At 45.3% G+C, this 15,036-nt stretch overlaps 1 protein-coding gene across 1 annotated transcript; it reads right to left on the minus strand.

Annotated features, from left to right (window-relative positions):
• Positions 1 to 980: 980 nt before the first annotated feature.
• SLC16A6 (solute carrier family 16 member 6) lies at positions 981 to 11,871 on the minus strand. Its single transcript, XM_081109922.1, has 5 exons — positions 9,873 to 11,871; positions 6,418 to 6,561; positions 4,766 to 4,894; positions 3,334 to 4,152; positions 981 to 1,629 (listed from the first exon to the last, which is right to left on the minus strand). The coding sequence occupies exons 1-5, from the start codon at positions 10,102 to 10,104 to the stop codon at positions 1,379 to 1,381; spliced, it is 1,575 nt and encodes a 524-aa protein (XP_080966048.1). The 5' UTR covers positions 10,105 to 11,871; the 3' UTR covers positions 981 to 1,378.
• Between the last annotated feature and the right edge of the window lie 3,165 nt (positions 11,872 to 15,036).

The following is a 15,036-nucleotide window of genomic DNA, read 5'->3' on the forward strand; positions in this document are numbered from 1 at the left end:
CAGCAAATGGCTAAAATGAGAAATTCTATACATGTAGTGTAAATGCAAACAACAACACAGAATAACAATGACCGGTTCCCCTGAAAACCCTGGCAAATTAAGAGCAGTCAGAGTTTATATACGACGGAAATTGCCACTTGTAACTCGTGATGGTCAAGTTACTGTCCCTGCCGCCCCATGTGAAACACCGAAATGCTTCAGCAGTCAGATGTTTTTCTTTTTAAATCAGAAATGCTTCACCCATTCAATGAAATAGAATTCTGATCCAAAGAACATCCTCAAGTATTCTTAGGTGATGAAACCTTATTTTAAAAGGCTAAGGCTATTTGCTATTTGTTATTTCCCCCCTTCAAATAGCACATGTTGTCCTCAGTCACACTGAAGAATCATTACCATTTGGCCTCCTGGAGTAACTTTACAAGAGAAGTTAGTATTCGTATTCTTTGAGGCATTGAAAGGATTGCCGAGGGAGGTGAAAGTGATGCTGATGTCCCAGGTGATATTTCTTGTGATTACTTTAATCATCCTAGAATAACTTAATAATAAATAGTGGTTTAAATTAAAGATACTACAATCACATATTTCTGAATAATTAAGAGCATTTTGAATGCTATTCTGTATATTCTGTGTGAAATACTTCTGATAATGACTGGCCATAAAAAGACGTGGGAATCTTCACATTCATGATTTTCAAGTTCATGTGTGTGTGTGTGTTTACATATATATGTGTGTGTGTGTGTATATATATATATATACACACACACATATCTATATATATACTATATATATATACACACACACAAATTTCCATTTATTAGCCAAATGTTTGGTCTTAAAGTGTACATTTCCATTGAATATTTGGGAAATTAAGAGGTTATACGTTTTTAATATAAAACCTCAGTATTTTTCAAAGAGTTTTAACCATTTGTTCATATTTCTGAAAATGAGAAATTGTAAAAGTGATTTAAGATTTTTTTTTTGAACGGCCAATTGCATTTCAATGACCCGGGCTAGATATCGTTTTACAGTATAGCAGGTGATATATGTGAGAGCGCTTACAACCACTTTGCCAATTTGTGTCACTATTTTAAAACTGGAATGTGGACCACGGTGCTTCTGCGTGTCTCTGGGTCGCTCCGGAATACAGCCAGGTTTCTGTATGGAAGAGTATTTGGTTGTTTCTGTTTTGGCTTAAAGAACAAGCAAACAGGAAAGCACAGAGAAAAGGATGTTGGTGGTAGTGTTCATGTCCCCATTCCCTTCCAAGTGTCGTTTTGAAAGCAGGTGGAATGGTTAGCTCCTCTACACCACGGTGTCCCCCCGACGCTGCCCCCCACAACCAGCCTTGGGTGGTTGATGTCGTACGAAAGCCTGTCTGTCATTCTGGCTCCGTTTTCATAGGAACTTTATGCTCGTGCTTCCCAAGGTCCATTTCAAGGAAGTCTTCAGGGATGTCTTGCAAAGCTCTCCCCCGGTAGCTCTCTGCCTTCCCGTCGCCCGCGTGGTGGCGCCGGCACAGTCCCTTCCCGCACGGCCTCACCAGCGCCAGGCACCCCGCGGCCACCGCCATCCCAGCTGCGCAGGAGTAGAAGGCTCTGCTGTACACCTTGCTGTGGTCCACCAGCAGCCCTGGGGAGAGCAGGCACACCGTCAGCACCGGCCGCAAACCCTCTCCCCCAGCCCCCACACTCAGACGCTTCTCTCTCCTGGCCTGCTTTGTTTTATCTTGTTTATCTAAAGAAAAAGTGTTGAAGGCAGGAATCTTTTTTAGACTGGGGGGTAGAGGGGGGAGGAGAGGGGGAGAAGTAAAGCAGACAGCGTATACTTATTAGCAGCCGAGGTAATGGTGTCGCTAAAATGTCCTCATGGGCTGCCAGACTGCCGTGACTCAGTGGTTGAGCATCGACCTGTGAACCAGGTGGTCACGGTTCGATTCCCGGTCAGGGCACACGCCTGGGTTGTGGGCTCAATCCCCAGTGGGGGGAATGCAGGAGGCAGCCAGTCAATCAATGATTCTCTCATCATTGATGTTTCTATCTCTCTCACCCGCTCCCTTCTCTGAAATCAATAAAAACATATATTTTTTAAATGTCTTCATGGGCTAGTCTGTCCTAAAACACGGGACTGTTGGACGCATGCTTCTTCGGAAAGGGAATATTCCTAAGAGAGGAAAGAGCTCATTACTTTCACTTGGGCTCATGGCAGGTCTCTGTTCACAGGGGGTAAGATTTCCAGTCCCAACAACGTTAAGGTCCTATTTCAGGTCTAAGGTATGAAGCACACCCTGTTCTTCCCACAAGGAAGTGTGCGGTAGTGATCAGGGGAGTATTGGAGTGCTGCTCTGTGCTCAGCTCCCTGACACCCCTCCCAGGAAGGGAAGGTGGCTCACAGAAGTCCCTCAGTCCTGCTGTTCCACAGGTCAGAGGGTAACGAGCTCATAATCCATGGCCCCTCCAGCATTTACACAGCACGATGGTCGGCAAGGCCTGGGCAGCTGGGGCTGCAGAGGGTCTTGGTCACCCACCGGTTTACCATTGGACCATCGGCTCACAATTGCTGGGGCTGGACCCCAACACACAATCTTTGTTTTGACCTTCCGTGTCCTCCTATTTAGTCCAGAGAGCTGCTCAGGTAATCTCTAATTCTGCCAGCTCTCTAAGTCTATGGACATATTAGAATTAGGAGACTTTTAATTTACACTCGAACAGGAAGCGAGCACAATTAACAAGGGAATAGTAAACATTGTAGATTATAGAATCCATAGGACAGGGCCCACTTTATGATATAACTAGAGGCCCGGTGCATGAAATTTGTGCACTGGGGTGGGGGGGTGTCCCTCAGCCTGGCCTGTGCCCTCTCGCAGTCTGGGAGCCCTTGGGGGATGTCCTCAGTTGGACATCCTTAGCACTGCCGTGGAGGCAAGAGAGGCTCCCGCCACGCCACTGAGCTCGCCAGCCATGATCCTGGCTTCTGGTTGTGCGGTGCTCCCCCTGTGGGAGCACACTGACCACCAGGGGGAAGCTCCTGTACTGAGTGTCTTCCCCCTGGTGGTCAGTGCGTGTCATAGCGACCAGTCATTCTGCCGTTCTGTCAATTTGCATATTAGCCTTTTATTATATAGGATATATAGGATATGCTCTCCATTGAGAGCCTATGAAGCTATCTCCAGTCTTCCTTAGGAATATCCCTACCCTAAACAGTGTGTCATGTTGAATTAGTATGATTCAGGTCCAGGAAGGTGACAGAAGTTCCACCTGTCCAACTCTACCTTGAAAAAAAGAGGGGGAGGGGATAGCAGGCAAGGGTTTGGATTTGGCGTTGTATTGACATTACCTGCCAGGGGCGGCCCAGCGAGCGCCGCTATGCTCTGGATGAAGACATAGACGCCGGCGGCAGAAGACATCTTCTCAATTCCCACCACGTCCTCCTCCGCCAGCAGCGGGATGTGGGTGCCTGCCACGGTTCCAAGCATAACACCAAAAAATATGCTGCAGGACATTAAACCCCAGAATTCAGTAGCAAATGTAAAGGCAAACAGAGACACAGTCAACAAGATGACGAAGACGAGCTCAATGTAGATCTTCCGGATGGGCTGGCTGTTGAGGATGAAACCAGCTCCAATCCTCCCGAACACTTCGGCGATGGCCATTGTGGATAGCAGAAGAGCAGCGCGGTCCTCGGCGATGTCCAGGCTGATGCCCAAGGGAATGATGTACAGGGAAGGGGCGAAGAACCCCAAGGTCGCAAAGAGACCAAATAACGTGTAGCAGATGAAACTCTTCTCCTTCAAGACGGAGAAGTCCAACAGGGGGCCTTTCTCGTCTCCGCGCGTGGAGCTGGGCTCCTCCAGGATCCGCTGCTCCACATCGGCCTTCGGCTCCAGCTCCACGGCCGTGTGACCAGGCACGTTTTTAGGTGAGGTAGTTAGTTCTACTCCTGAGTCAATGGAGTCTATCGAGGTGCGTGTTTTCTCATTTTCAAGCATATATTGTACTTCTTTTGGATTTTCCTGTCCAGTTGTTTTCGGTGACCCTGGCGCCCTGATGAGGATCGGCCTCAGCAGCGCCCCGCAGAGGACGATGTTTAACTGCAGCAGGCCCACGAGGAGGAGGCTGTACCTCCAGCCGATGTTCTCCTTCAGAGCCGTGAACGCTTGGGTGGACGGGAGGGAAGAGAAATAGAAGGTAAGGCCAGGCATGGACTCAAGACCCAGGAGACAGTACTGAGCAGAAGTAGGGATTTCGAGTTTGCTAAATTATTTATTTTGGAATGGATGTTTCAAGCCTTGCTACTGAATATGTGCCACATATCTTCCTATTTGTGTAAATTTGGACTAGGATTGAAATGTTTGAATTCCTGCCCAGCTGGTGTGGCTCAGTGGTTGAGCGTCGAACCAGGAGGTCACTGGTTCGATCCCCAGTTAGGGCACATGCCTGGGTTGTGGGCTCGACCCCCTTGTGGGTGTGCAGAGGCAGCTGATCAATGATTCTCTCTCATCACTGATGTTTCTCTCTCTCCCTTCCTCTCTGAAATCAATATATATATATTGATTTCAATATATATATATTCAAATATATATATTTGAATTCCTAACATGAGGGTTAGGGAGCATAGACCCCAAAAAATGTGCTGAAGGAGAGAAGAAAACACCCTTTCATTAGGCATAGAGTTACAGACATCCGGTGGCCAACTGTGGGTAAGTTAGAGTGGCAAGTATAGCTGAGTGGCTTCCCTCATTAATACCCAGATGTGGTGGTCCACCTACCTGGTGCAAAAGCAAACATAGCAAAACATTCTCCCGTAGAAGCAGCTGCGGTGACGATCGAACGTCTTTTGTCAAAGTACTGAGATAGAATGGTGAGCGCTGGGAGGAAACTGAAGCAGAAGCCCAGACCTGTGCGAGTCAAAAAGAACTGTGAGAGCCACACACTGACCGACGCCGGCGAGACACAGCCCACGGCCTGGGCGGTTTGTGTTTACTTGTTAGTCCTAAGTTCTGGGAGCCCAGTAATGCGTTCTGGAAAAGGTGTCGCAGCAAAGGATTAGAGGTTCGGAGACACTGCGACTGTAGTTTTGGGATGCTTAGAGTATGAAAACTGTTTTCTGTTTGTTTGCTTTTCTGCTTTTTTGCATTTTTTCCCAAATGTATACAATTCACAGTGGACATAACTTGTAGTGAATATTGTTTTTATATGTAAGACTTCTATTTGAAAATAATGGAGCTTTGAAATGTACAGAAATATCTAAAAATTTTAAAAGTGTGCAAAACTAGCTATGTACGGATACACAAATAATACAATATATATGTCATATCTATATATCTACATAATATATGTCTGTAGAATATATATATGTCAGAAATGTATGGACTCCGTGAAAAAGGTTTTCTCAGGCTCCTAAGCATAAGCCTCCCCCTATGGCTCAGGATCCTCAGATCCTGATTTGGGAAGTACTGCATAAAGAAATTAAAATCTTACTTCGTGAAAATGATCTCTTTGGGTGGCAAACTATAGGGGTTGGTAACAGTAGGTTTACAGTTGTGAGTACGCAAAATAGAGCTTATTCTTGTATTATTATTTACTAGAGGCCCGGTGCACGAAATTCATGCACTTGCAGGGGAAGGGGGAGCCCTCAGCCTGGCCTGCACTCTCTTGCAGTCCAGGAGCCCTCGGGGGATGTCTGACTGATGGCTTAGGCCTCCCTTCCCCCGACTGCCTGCCGCTGCTGCCAGCCGGGGTGGGGCCACCCCCCTGGTCGAACTCCCAGTCGAGGGGACAATTTGTATATTAGGCTTTTATTATATAGGATTTTTAATCCTTACCTGAGGATATCTTTCCTTTGATTTTTTAAAAAAATATATTTTATTGATTTTTTACAGAGAGGAAGGGAGAGGGATAGAGAATTAGAAACATCGATGAGAGAGAAACATCGATCAGCTGCCTCCTGCACATTCCCTACTGGGTATGTGCCCGCAACCAAGGTACATGCCCTTGGCCGGAATCGAACCTGGGACCCTTGAGTCCGCAGGCCGACGCTGTATCCACTGAGCCAAACTGGTTAGGGCTTTCCTTTGATTTTTAAAGAGAGTAGAAGAAAGAGGGAAAGACAGAGAGAAACATCAATGTGAGAGAAACACATCAATTGGTTGCCTCCTGCACGAGCCCTGACCAGGGCCCCGGCTGGTGTGGAGCCTGCAACCAAGATATGTGCCCTTGACCAGAATCGAACCCGGGACCCTTTGGTCCACAGGCCGATGCTCTATCCACTGAGCCAAACCGGCTAGGGCTGGGACACTTTCATTTTAAAGAGAAAGGGACAGAGGAAAAGAAATAACACTTTGGGTTTGAGTCCCTGCTTCCCTCCCTTGTCCTTCAAACTAAATGTCTGGAAAACTTTTGAGCCCAGAGAAGCGCTTACCGGAGATGATGCCAATGGCGATGTACATGTGGTACACCTCCTGGGAAAAGGAGGCCACCACCATCCCGGTGCTGACAAGCAGGCCTCCCGCCATCACCACCAGGCGGTGTCCGAAACGATTGCTCAGGACAGTGGAGAGGGGAGCTGCGTGGAAAGAGCATAACGTGACCATGTGACTCCCAGAATTGCGTTCGCTTTAACACAATTCCTGCTGTGAAGTCTCGGACATGGAAAGACAGTGCACACCATATACCACAAAAGCATCAGCTTTAGTAAGGTTCCTTCTCATAAGTCTTGAACAGGGAGCAGTGATGTACACTACATGTATTTTGCAGTGGTTACATAAACCGATTCAGGAATTACAGTGGACCCTCGAAAAACATGGGTTTGAACTGGGCGGGTCCACTTATATTTGGATTTTAAAAAATAAATATAGTTGGTCCTCTATCCCAGGTTTTGCATCTGCAGATGCAAGTAACCGCAGATGGATAACAGTATTTTCAGTCTGCGGTTGGGAGTCCACGGATGTGGAGGGCTGACTGTACGCATCGATCTACCCCATTTTATGTCAGGGACTTGAGCATCCATGGATTTGGGTATCTGTGGGTGTCCTGGAACCAATTCCCCCAAAATACCAGGGATGACTGTTAAGTTTTGGGGAGTCAAAACATATACATTTGACTATTGAGGGGTCAGTACTCTTAACCCCTGTATTCAGTGGTCAACTGTATTTTAGTATTTGGTTAAACTGGACAATATATTCTTTGAGCTCCTTAAAGAGAAAGCCAGAGTGCCCTGGCCAGCGTGGCTCGGTTGGAGCGTTGTCCTGTGCACCTAAAGGTTTCGGGTTTGATTCCTGGTCAGAGCACATACCCAGGTTTCTGGTTCAATCCCCAGTCGGGGTGTGTATGGGAGGCAACTGGTCGATGTTTCCCTCTCACATCAATGTTTCTCTCTCTCTCCCTCTCCCTTCCTCTCACTCTTAAATCAATAAAAACATATCCTCGTGAGGATTTAAAACACACACACACACACACACACGCACACACACACACACTTTGTTTAAAAAGAGAGCGAGAAAGCCAGAGTAATAGTATAAAACTCTTTTCTATATTTTTAAATGAAAGATTTTGAGTTATCTTGAGTGCCTATAAAATTAGATATGCATTAGATTTATGTTATTCTGTAATAAAAATGGACTTTCCTATAATTGCTTGAATGACTTCATTTTCTATACTCACTACTTTGGACTTTTTAAAATATATTTTTATTGATTTCAGAGAGAGGGAGTGAGAGGGCGAGAGAGAAAAACATCAATGATGAGAGAGAATCATTGGTCACCTGCCTCCTGCATGCCCCCCACTAGGAATGAAGCCCACAACCTGGGCATGTGCCCTGACCGGGAATCGAACCATGACCTCCTAGTTCATAGATCAACGCTCAATCACTGAGCCTTGCCGGCTGGGCTGGGCTTTTTTTTTTTTTTAAGTTCCATTTAGGCCCTAACCGGTTTGGCTCAGTGGATAGAGCATCGGCCTGCAGACTCAAGGGTCCCAGGTTTGACTCTTGTCAAGGGCATGTACCTTGGTTGTGGGCACATTCCCAGAGGGGAGTGTGCAGGAGGCAGCTGATAGATGTTTCTCTCTCATCGATGTTTCTAATTCTCTATCCCTCTCCCTTCCTCTCTGTAAAAAATCAATAATATATATATATATATATATATATATATATATATATATATTAAAGTTCCATTTAGGGTCAAATTCCAATTTACTTCCATTTGATTCTTAGGAAAGTGATATGAAAGTATGGTGGACTATCAGTTATGCACACCAAACGGAGGATAGTGATGGGATAAATAATTCCAAGTGGCTGATGAATATCATTTACAAAGCTTCTATCTTTCTTCTTCATGTAGCCACATCTTCATGTTTCCAACCTAAGTATGTTTTTGTGAGACCAGGGACAATAGGCCAAGTACTTCTTTTTAAAAAAAATATTTTTTTTTGCTCGGCCGGCGTGGCTCCGTGGTTGAGCATCGACCTATGAACCAGGAGGCCACGGTTCGATTCCCGGTCAGGGCACATGCCCGGGTTGCAGGCTCGATCCCCAGTGGGGGGCGTGCAGGAGGCAGCTGATCCATGATGCTCTCTCATCATGGATGTTTCTCTCTCTTTCCCTCTCCCATCCTCTCTGAAATCAATAAAAATAAATAAATTTAAATATATATATATATATATATATATATATATATATATATGTATATTTTATTTTGAGAGAGAGAGAGGAGGGGAGAGGGAAAGAGAGAGAAACATTGATGTGAGAGCAGAACATCAATCAGTTATCTTCTGCACACCCCCTTCTGGGAATCGAGCCTGTAACCCGGGCATGTATCCTGAGTAGGAATCAAACCAACAAACTTAATGTGCACAGGATGGCACCCAGCCAATTGAGCCACACTGGCCAAATACTTTTTTTTATTTTAAATCCTCACCTGAGGTTATTTTTTCCATTGATTTTCACAGAGATTGGAAAGGAGGGGTGAGTTGGGGAGAGCAAGAAAGAGAAACATTGCTGTTGCCTCCCGCACATGCACCAAACAGGACCGGGGATCGAACCTGCAGTCCAAGTATATGCTCTTGATAGGGAATCGAACCCAAGACCCTTTGGTGTACAGGCCAATGCTCTAATCACTGAGCAACACTGCTAGGGTCCAAGTACTTTTGATCTGCCGCTTTTTAAAAACAATTGCATCACCATAGCTGGTTTGGTCCTGGGTTTGATTCTAATCAAGGGCATGTACCTCAGTTGTAGGCTCCTCCCCAGCTCAGGTCCTGGTTGGGAAATACCAATCAATGTATTTCTCTCACATAGATGTTTCTCCCTGTCTTTCCCTCTTTCTTCCACTCTCACTAAAAAAAATCAATGGAAAAAATATCCTTGGGTGAGGATTAACAAACAAACAAACAAAATAAAATAAAATAAAATAAAATAAAGCACAGGGTTCCAGATTGTGGGCTCGATCCTCCAGTAGGGGGCGTGCAGGAGGAAGCCTATCAATGATTCTCTCTCATCATTGATGTTTCTATCTCCCTCACCCTTCTTCTCTGAAATCAATAAAAAATATAAAAAACAAACAAAAACAATTGCATCCCTCGTAGAACTGGAGGTTACTGCTGTCCTCAAAGTAATCGACAGCATCCTAAGAATCTGCTTACAATAGGTGTCCAATACATGTGTGTTAAATTGAAGTCAGTCAAGGTTGACAAGTAAGCCTTTTTTCCCCTCCTCCAGCTCCTCTTTCTCTGGCCATCCTCAACTTCCTGAAAACTGCATTACTTCAGGCTAGAAAGTGCCAAGAGGTCATGGAGAAGGTGCATCACAACCATAATGTGTACCATTCTGTAGTTAGGCAAGTTAAACGTAATAGTGTTGAAGGTGAAAGATGTACTCACCTGTAAATGTTAAGAAAAACACACATATTGATATTATCCATGAGATCCTGCTATTAGATTCCTCAAAACTGTCCATTAAGTCATTAAAGAAGACGCCAAATGACTTGATGACACCGTAGGTAAAGACTTCAACGAAGAAGAAAGACACAGCTACTGCCCAGCCCCACCCTCCGTCAGGCACTTGAGTATAAACATTGGCTCCGGAACAAAGCTGTGATTTCTTCTCGGTCATTCTTAATCTGAAATAAAAAATTTAAAAAAAGTCAGAACCATAATAGCACCAGGGCTGATGATTCGAATGCTCTTCAGCAAACATAACAGATAAGAACTATTTATCACATTTCTTAGGTTGATGAATATTTAAATCATGTGCAGTTAGGATAAAGTCTTTGGATAATAAAAGATCTAATGGAGCCCCCAAAGAATTTAGAGGTAAGATTTCCAAGCTGTGGCAATTAAATGGGAAAAACAAACTAACATAAAGCATCAGGGAAAATATTTACCAGTAGAGGCAGTGTGAAGGACAGAGAATGACCAACAGACCAAGCATCAGTGGTGATGCTTGAACTTGAAGACAAGTTAGGTAAAGGAAGAGTGAAGTGAGCAAGGGGAATGATCAGAAATGAAACCTAGATTGATTGAGGATTGAAAATGGCGGCAGAGTAAGTGAATGCTGCACAGGCATTCTCTCAGACACAAACTGGACCTACAATTGAAATACAGAAAAACCTCCTGAATAATTAACAGAAGACTCACAGGAGAACCCTGATACCCGAGAACCAAAAGTGGAGACCGCATAGAGACTGGTCCGAGGTGCGAAAGGGCTGGGTGGGCGTCCACAGACAGCAACTGAAGGTCTGGAGAGATATCTCAGCTGTGGGGGATTGCCACTGAGAACTCTGGGACCTAATCCCCAAGCTGCCCCCCCCCCCCAGCAGAGAGCACCAGAACTGAGAAGGGAACCCACATAACATCTGGCTGTGAAGAGCAGCAGTGTTGCTGTCTGCCAGGGAGTGATGCCTAGAAATGCAGGCACCCTCTTAAAGGGCCAATGCACAAACTCCTTGTGCTCTGGCAGAGGGAGGGCAGAGTGGATTGGAGCTGTGTGAGCAGAAGCCAGTATTGGGGACTTGCAGGTTAGAGCTCAGAAGGCAGACAACTCCAGTCTCCTATGCTGAGTCAGTCCCTCACTCTGGAGAAAATCTTTCCTACACAGACATTTGCCTTTGCCTTGCGGGGACAGAGGTGGGGTGGGGGGGGAAGACATTTGACCCACCCTATTGGAAAACACCCTGCCCTGAGGCCACTTCAGAGACTAAAAATAACAATTAGCCTCCAGGCAGAAGCAACTTCCCCACTCTGTTGAAAAAAAAACAACTCACCACCCCTGAGGATGATTGTCTGGGGCCATTCAAGTCAGAATCCTATCAGTCTGTAGGCAGAGGTGGTCTCTGGAGACTTTGAGTCTTTGCCTGATCTAATTAGTCAGAAATAGTGTTTGACACTCCTGCACTAGAGATTGAGAGGCATAGAGGATCAACCTAATTCATAGTCACAAACCCAAACAGACAGCCAAAATGAGGAGACAAAGAACCCCAAAATGAAAGAATAAGAATATTATCCAGAAGGAGATAAATGAAACAGAGTTCAGAGTAATGATGGTAAAGATGCTCAGCAGCATGAAAAAAGATATAGTAACTATGAAAAAAGAACAGTCTGAGATAAAGAATGACATAACACAAAGAACACATTGGAAAGAATACATAGCAGACTAGGGGAAGCTGAGGATTGAATCAGTGAATTAGAAGACAGGGTTGAAAAAAAAAGGGTCGTTCGACCCCCAAAGGGGTCGTGACCCACAGGTTGAGAACGCTGTGGTAAAGGAAAAAGTCACATAAGCTCAGGAGGCACAGAGAACCCTAAGCAAGAAGAACCCAAACAGACCCACACCCAGACTCATCATTATTAAAATGCCAAAAATTAAATGCCAAATCTTAAAGGCAGCAAGAGAAAAGCAAACTGTTACCTACAAAGGAACTCCCATAAGGCTGACACCAGATTTCTCATCAGAAACTCTACAGGCCTGAAGGCAATAGCATCAAGTACTCAAGGTAGTGGAAGCAAGGATCAGAGACCAAGATTACTATATCCAGCAAGGCTGTCATTCAAAATAGACAGTCCAATAAAGAGCTTCCCAGACAAAAAAAGGCTAAAGGAGTACATCACCACCAATCCAGCATAACAAGAAATGCTAAAGGGACTGCCATAATGAAAAGAAGAAACAGAAAGAGAAACCTAGGCATGCAGAATTAAAGTGGCAATAAATAAGTACCTATCAATAATAACCCTAAATGTAAATGGATTAAATGCTCCAATTAAAAGGCCTAGGGTAGCTGAATGGATAAAAAAACATGACCCAATTATATGCTGTTTACAAGAGACTCACCTCAGAACAAAAGACACACACAGAGTGAAGAGATGGAAAAAATTTTTTCCATGCAAATAGAAAAAAAAAAAAAAAGCTGGAGTAGCAATACTCATATCTGACAAAATAGACTTTAAAAGACAAAGGTCACTACATAATACTAAAGGGGATTGACCAACAAGAGGATATAACCCTGGATATAAGGACACCTAAATATATATAAAAAACTTCTAGAGGACTTTAAGGGAGAGATCGACAACAATACAGTCATACTAGGGGACTTTAACACCCCTACTGAGGTGGCAAGAACATAGTGATCAGAATAGTAAAAAAAAAAAAAAGACAGAAATGAAACCTAGAAAAAAGCAGGCTAAGGGGCAAACATGGACAACGCACCTGCCACCTTCCTTCCACGGATGACGCGCCAGAGACACCCTATGCGTCTGTGCTTGACGCCTCTGACCAGATTACCAGCCACTTCTCCTGGATCCCATTTCCCACTCAGTCAGCAACCTCATGATTATGATCGGTTTCCCACGTGGATGTAACTAGAAATCCAAATGTGGAAATTGTCTCCTGGGAGTTTGGCATGAGTAAGTTATCAAAGTTGCTCAGCACTTGGCACATTAGCAACTGAATTTCCATGCACACCACAAATGCTACTCTAGAATATAGTGACTAGCCCGGCTGGTGTGGCTCAGTGGTTGAGCGTCGCCCCACGAACCAAGAGGTCACTGTTCGATTCTCGGTCAGGGCACATGCCCAGGTTGCAGACTCAATCCTCAGTAGGGGGAGTGCAGGAGGCAGCTGATCAATGATTCTCTCTCATCATTGATGTTTCTCTCTCTCTATCCCTGTCCCTAAAAATCAATGAAAACATAGAATATAGTGATCAAAGAAGACATTGTCAACTTGTATGACCTGGGCAGCCAGTTAACTTAACCCTATGTTACCCTGACCTTGCAGCTTTCCATTCAAACTGCAATGAACGTCAGAGCTTAACGCCGCTAAGTAGGGGAAGCACTGTAGTGAACACTGGAGGGGGAAGTTGAAGTCCTCTGCACTGGGCTGTTGCACACAAACACTGTGGTTTTCAGGCTCTGCAACTGCTAACTTTGAAACAGTGATGCATGGTTTGCGCCCAACTAAAAATTTGTATCTATAATAATGAGTTCATGGTTTTAAGTTCTTCCTGCTAACCCACCTTGAGTTGAAGAAGTCTCTACAATTATACAGTGAATTTTTAGGGTGTGTGTACCCTTTCCGTAGCTGCTGTATTAAGTACTAAGGCAAGTTTTATTGGCAAATGAAGAGGAATTGAAAAATAACAGGACGCAACCTCCTCTATCCAGTAGACTTGCCAATTTCTGGTGCTAGAATCTCATATTCTGAGTTTATTCTATAAATGTTAAAAAGCAGCAAATCTGACCCAAGCTCATGATTCATCCTATTGACATCACTATCCCACAGTGGCCTACGACGGCTCGGATGCCCACTTTTTGCCTGATTGCCATTAAGTATTTGGTTGCATAAGCAGGGGTAAGCAGCTTTAAGAAGCTTTAAGCTCCAGGCAGCAAGGGCCTTTGCGTTTCCACGGGTGTTAATGTGTCGTTCCTGAGAGCAGCTGGGAAGGTGGGAAGGGCAGTTAAACAGCTCGAGGTGCAGGCTGGAGCTACAGAGCAGTTGTCATCCCCATTTCCCATCCTGGAAAGCAACTGATTCCCTATGGGAGCCCTGACCTGAGCCCTCCAGCAAATGAGGTTTTCACAGCGGCCCTCCTCCCGCATGAGATGTTTCAGTCCACTCCCAAGATGAGGCCACTGGCGCAGGAAAGAACCTCCCCGCCACCCCTCACCCCACAGGGTTCACTCCAGAATAGTGTTGGTCCCTAGGGAGCGGGCCGGCGGCGGCCGTCTACAGCACAGGCCTCAGCCCTCACCCCTTGCACTTCACCCCGCTCCCAGGCCACCACTCCTTTACTGGTCTCTTACTGGTTCCTCGTGTCTGGTACGGTTGAGCTTTCTGAAATGCTGCATTGGTTTGACTTCATTTTTACATGGCTTTCCTCGTTCTGAGCCATCAAAGCCACCCTTAGCCTGCCTTTCCGTGTCCTTCAGGCTCGAACCCCGACCTATCTTTGAAGCCTTATTTTTGTTCTAAAACTTGGCCCGCCTGCCATGGCCCAAATGGACTCCTCCTTGCCCTCCAGGCTCTAACCACCCGGCCTGTGGCCACACCCTCTCCCCAGGCTGCATGCCCTCTACAGCTGGCACCTTTAAGGCCTGGTGCCATCAAAATCCATCTTCCCTGATGCTCCCTCTGACTGACTCAACCTAAGGGGCTTTCTCCACATGACAGGCATCACTGAATACTTTAAATGAGTCTATCATATTTGATGAATTTAATGTTAAGCTCATAAAAAACAAAATCTGGGTTCTGTATCTTTTCGTATGTCCCGCCCTCCCGCATTCCCAAGTACCTTGCATATACATTTGTTTTTCAAAAAAGTGCCTACTAGTGCCAGGCCCAAGGCTAGGCATGGGGAATACTGTAGTGAAAAGACAGATGGTCTCTGCTCCGAGACTTACGTGTTTGTTGATAACGATAAGGAACCTGCAGATTAAAATGCATGTTTACCGCCACCCAGCAGCGTACTTCCAGAGGTCAGCACACTGGGACGGGCAGAACTGTCCAAGGCCATATTGCTGTAGTCACTCTAACCTAGGAGGGTGCAGGTAA

Source organism: Myotis nattereri (genome assembly GCF_964212035.1).
Source record: "Myotis nattereri genome assembly, chromosome: 16".
Classification (NCBI taxonomy): domain Eukaryota; kingdom Metazoa; phylum Chordata; class Mammalia; order Chiroptera; family Vespertilionidae; genus Myotis; species Myotis nattereri.

Coding starts and splice junctions, on each gene's coding strand:
- SLC16A6 (XM_081109922.1), bottom strand. CDS start 10,104: ATGACCGAGAAGAAATCACAGCTTTGTTCCGGAGCCAATGTTTATACT. Junction 4,895..6,417: donor CGCCATTGGCATCATCTCCG/GTAAGCGCTTCT, acceptor TGACTCGCACAG/GTCTGGGCTTCTGCTTCAGT. Junction 4,153..4,765: donor TATGTTTGCTTTTGCACCAG/GTAGGTGGACCA, acceptor CGTCCACCCAAG/CGTTCACGGCTCTGAAGGAG.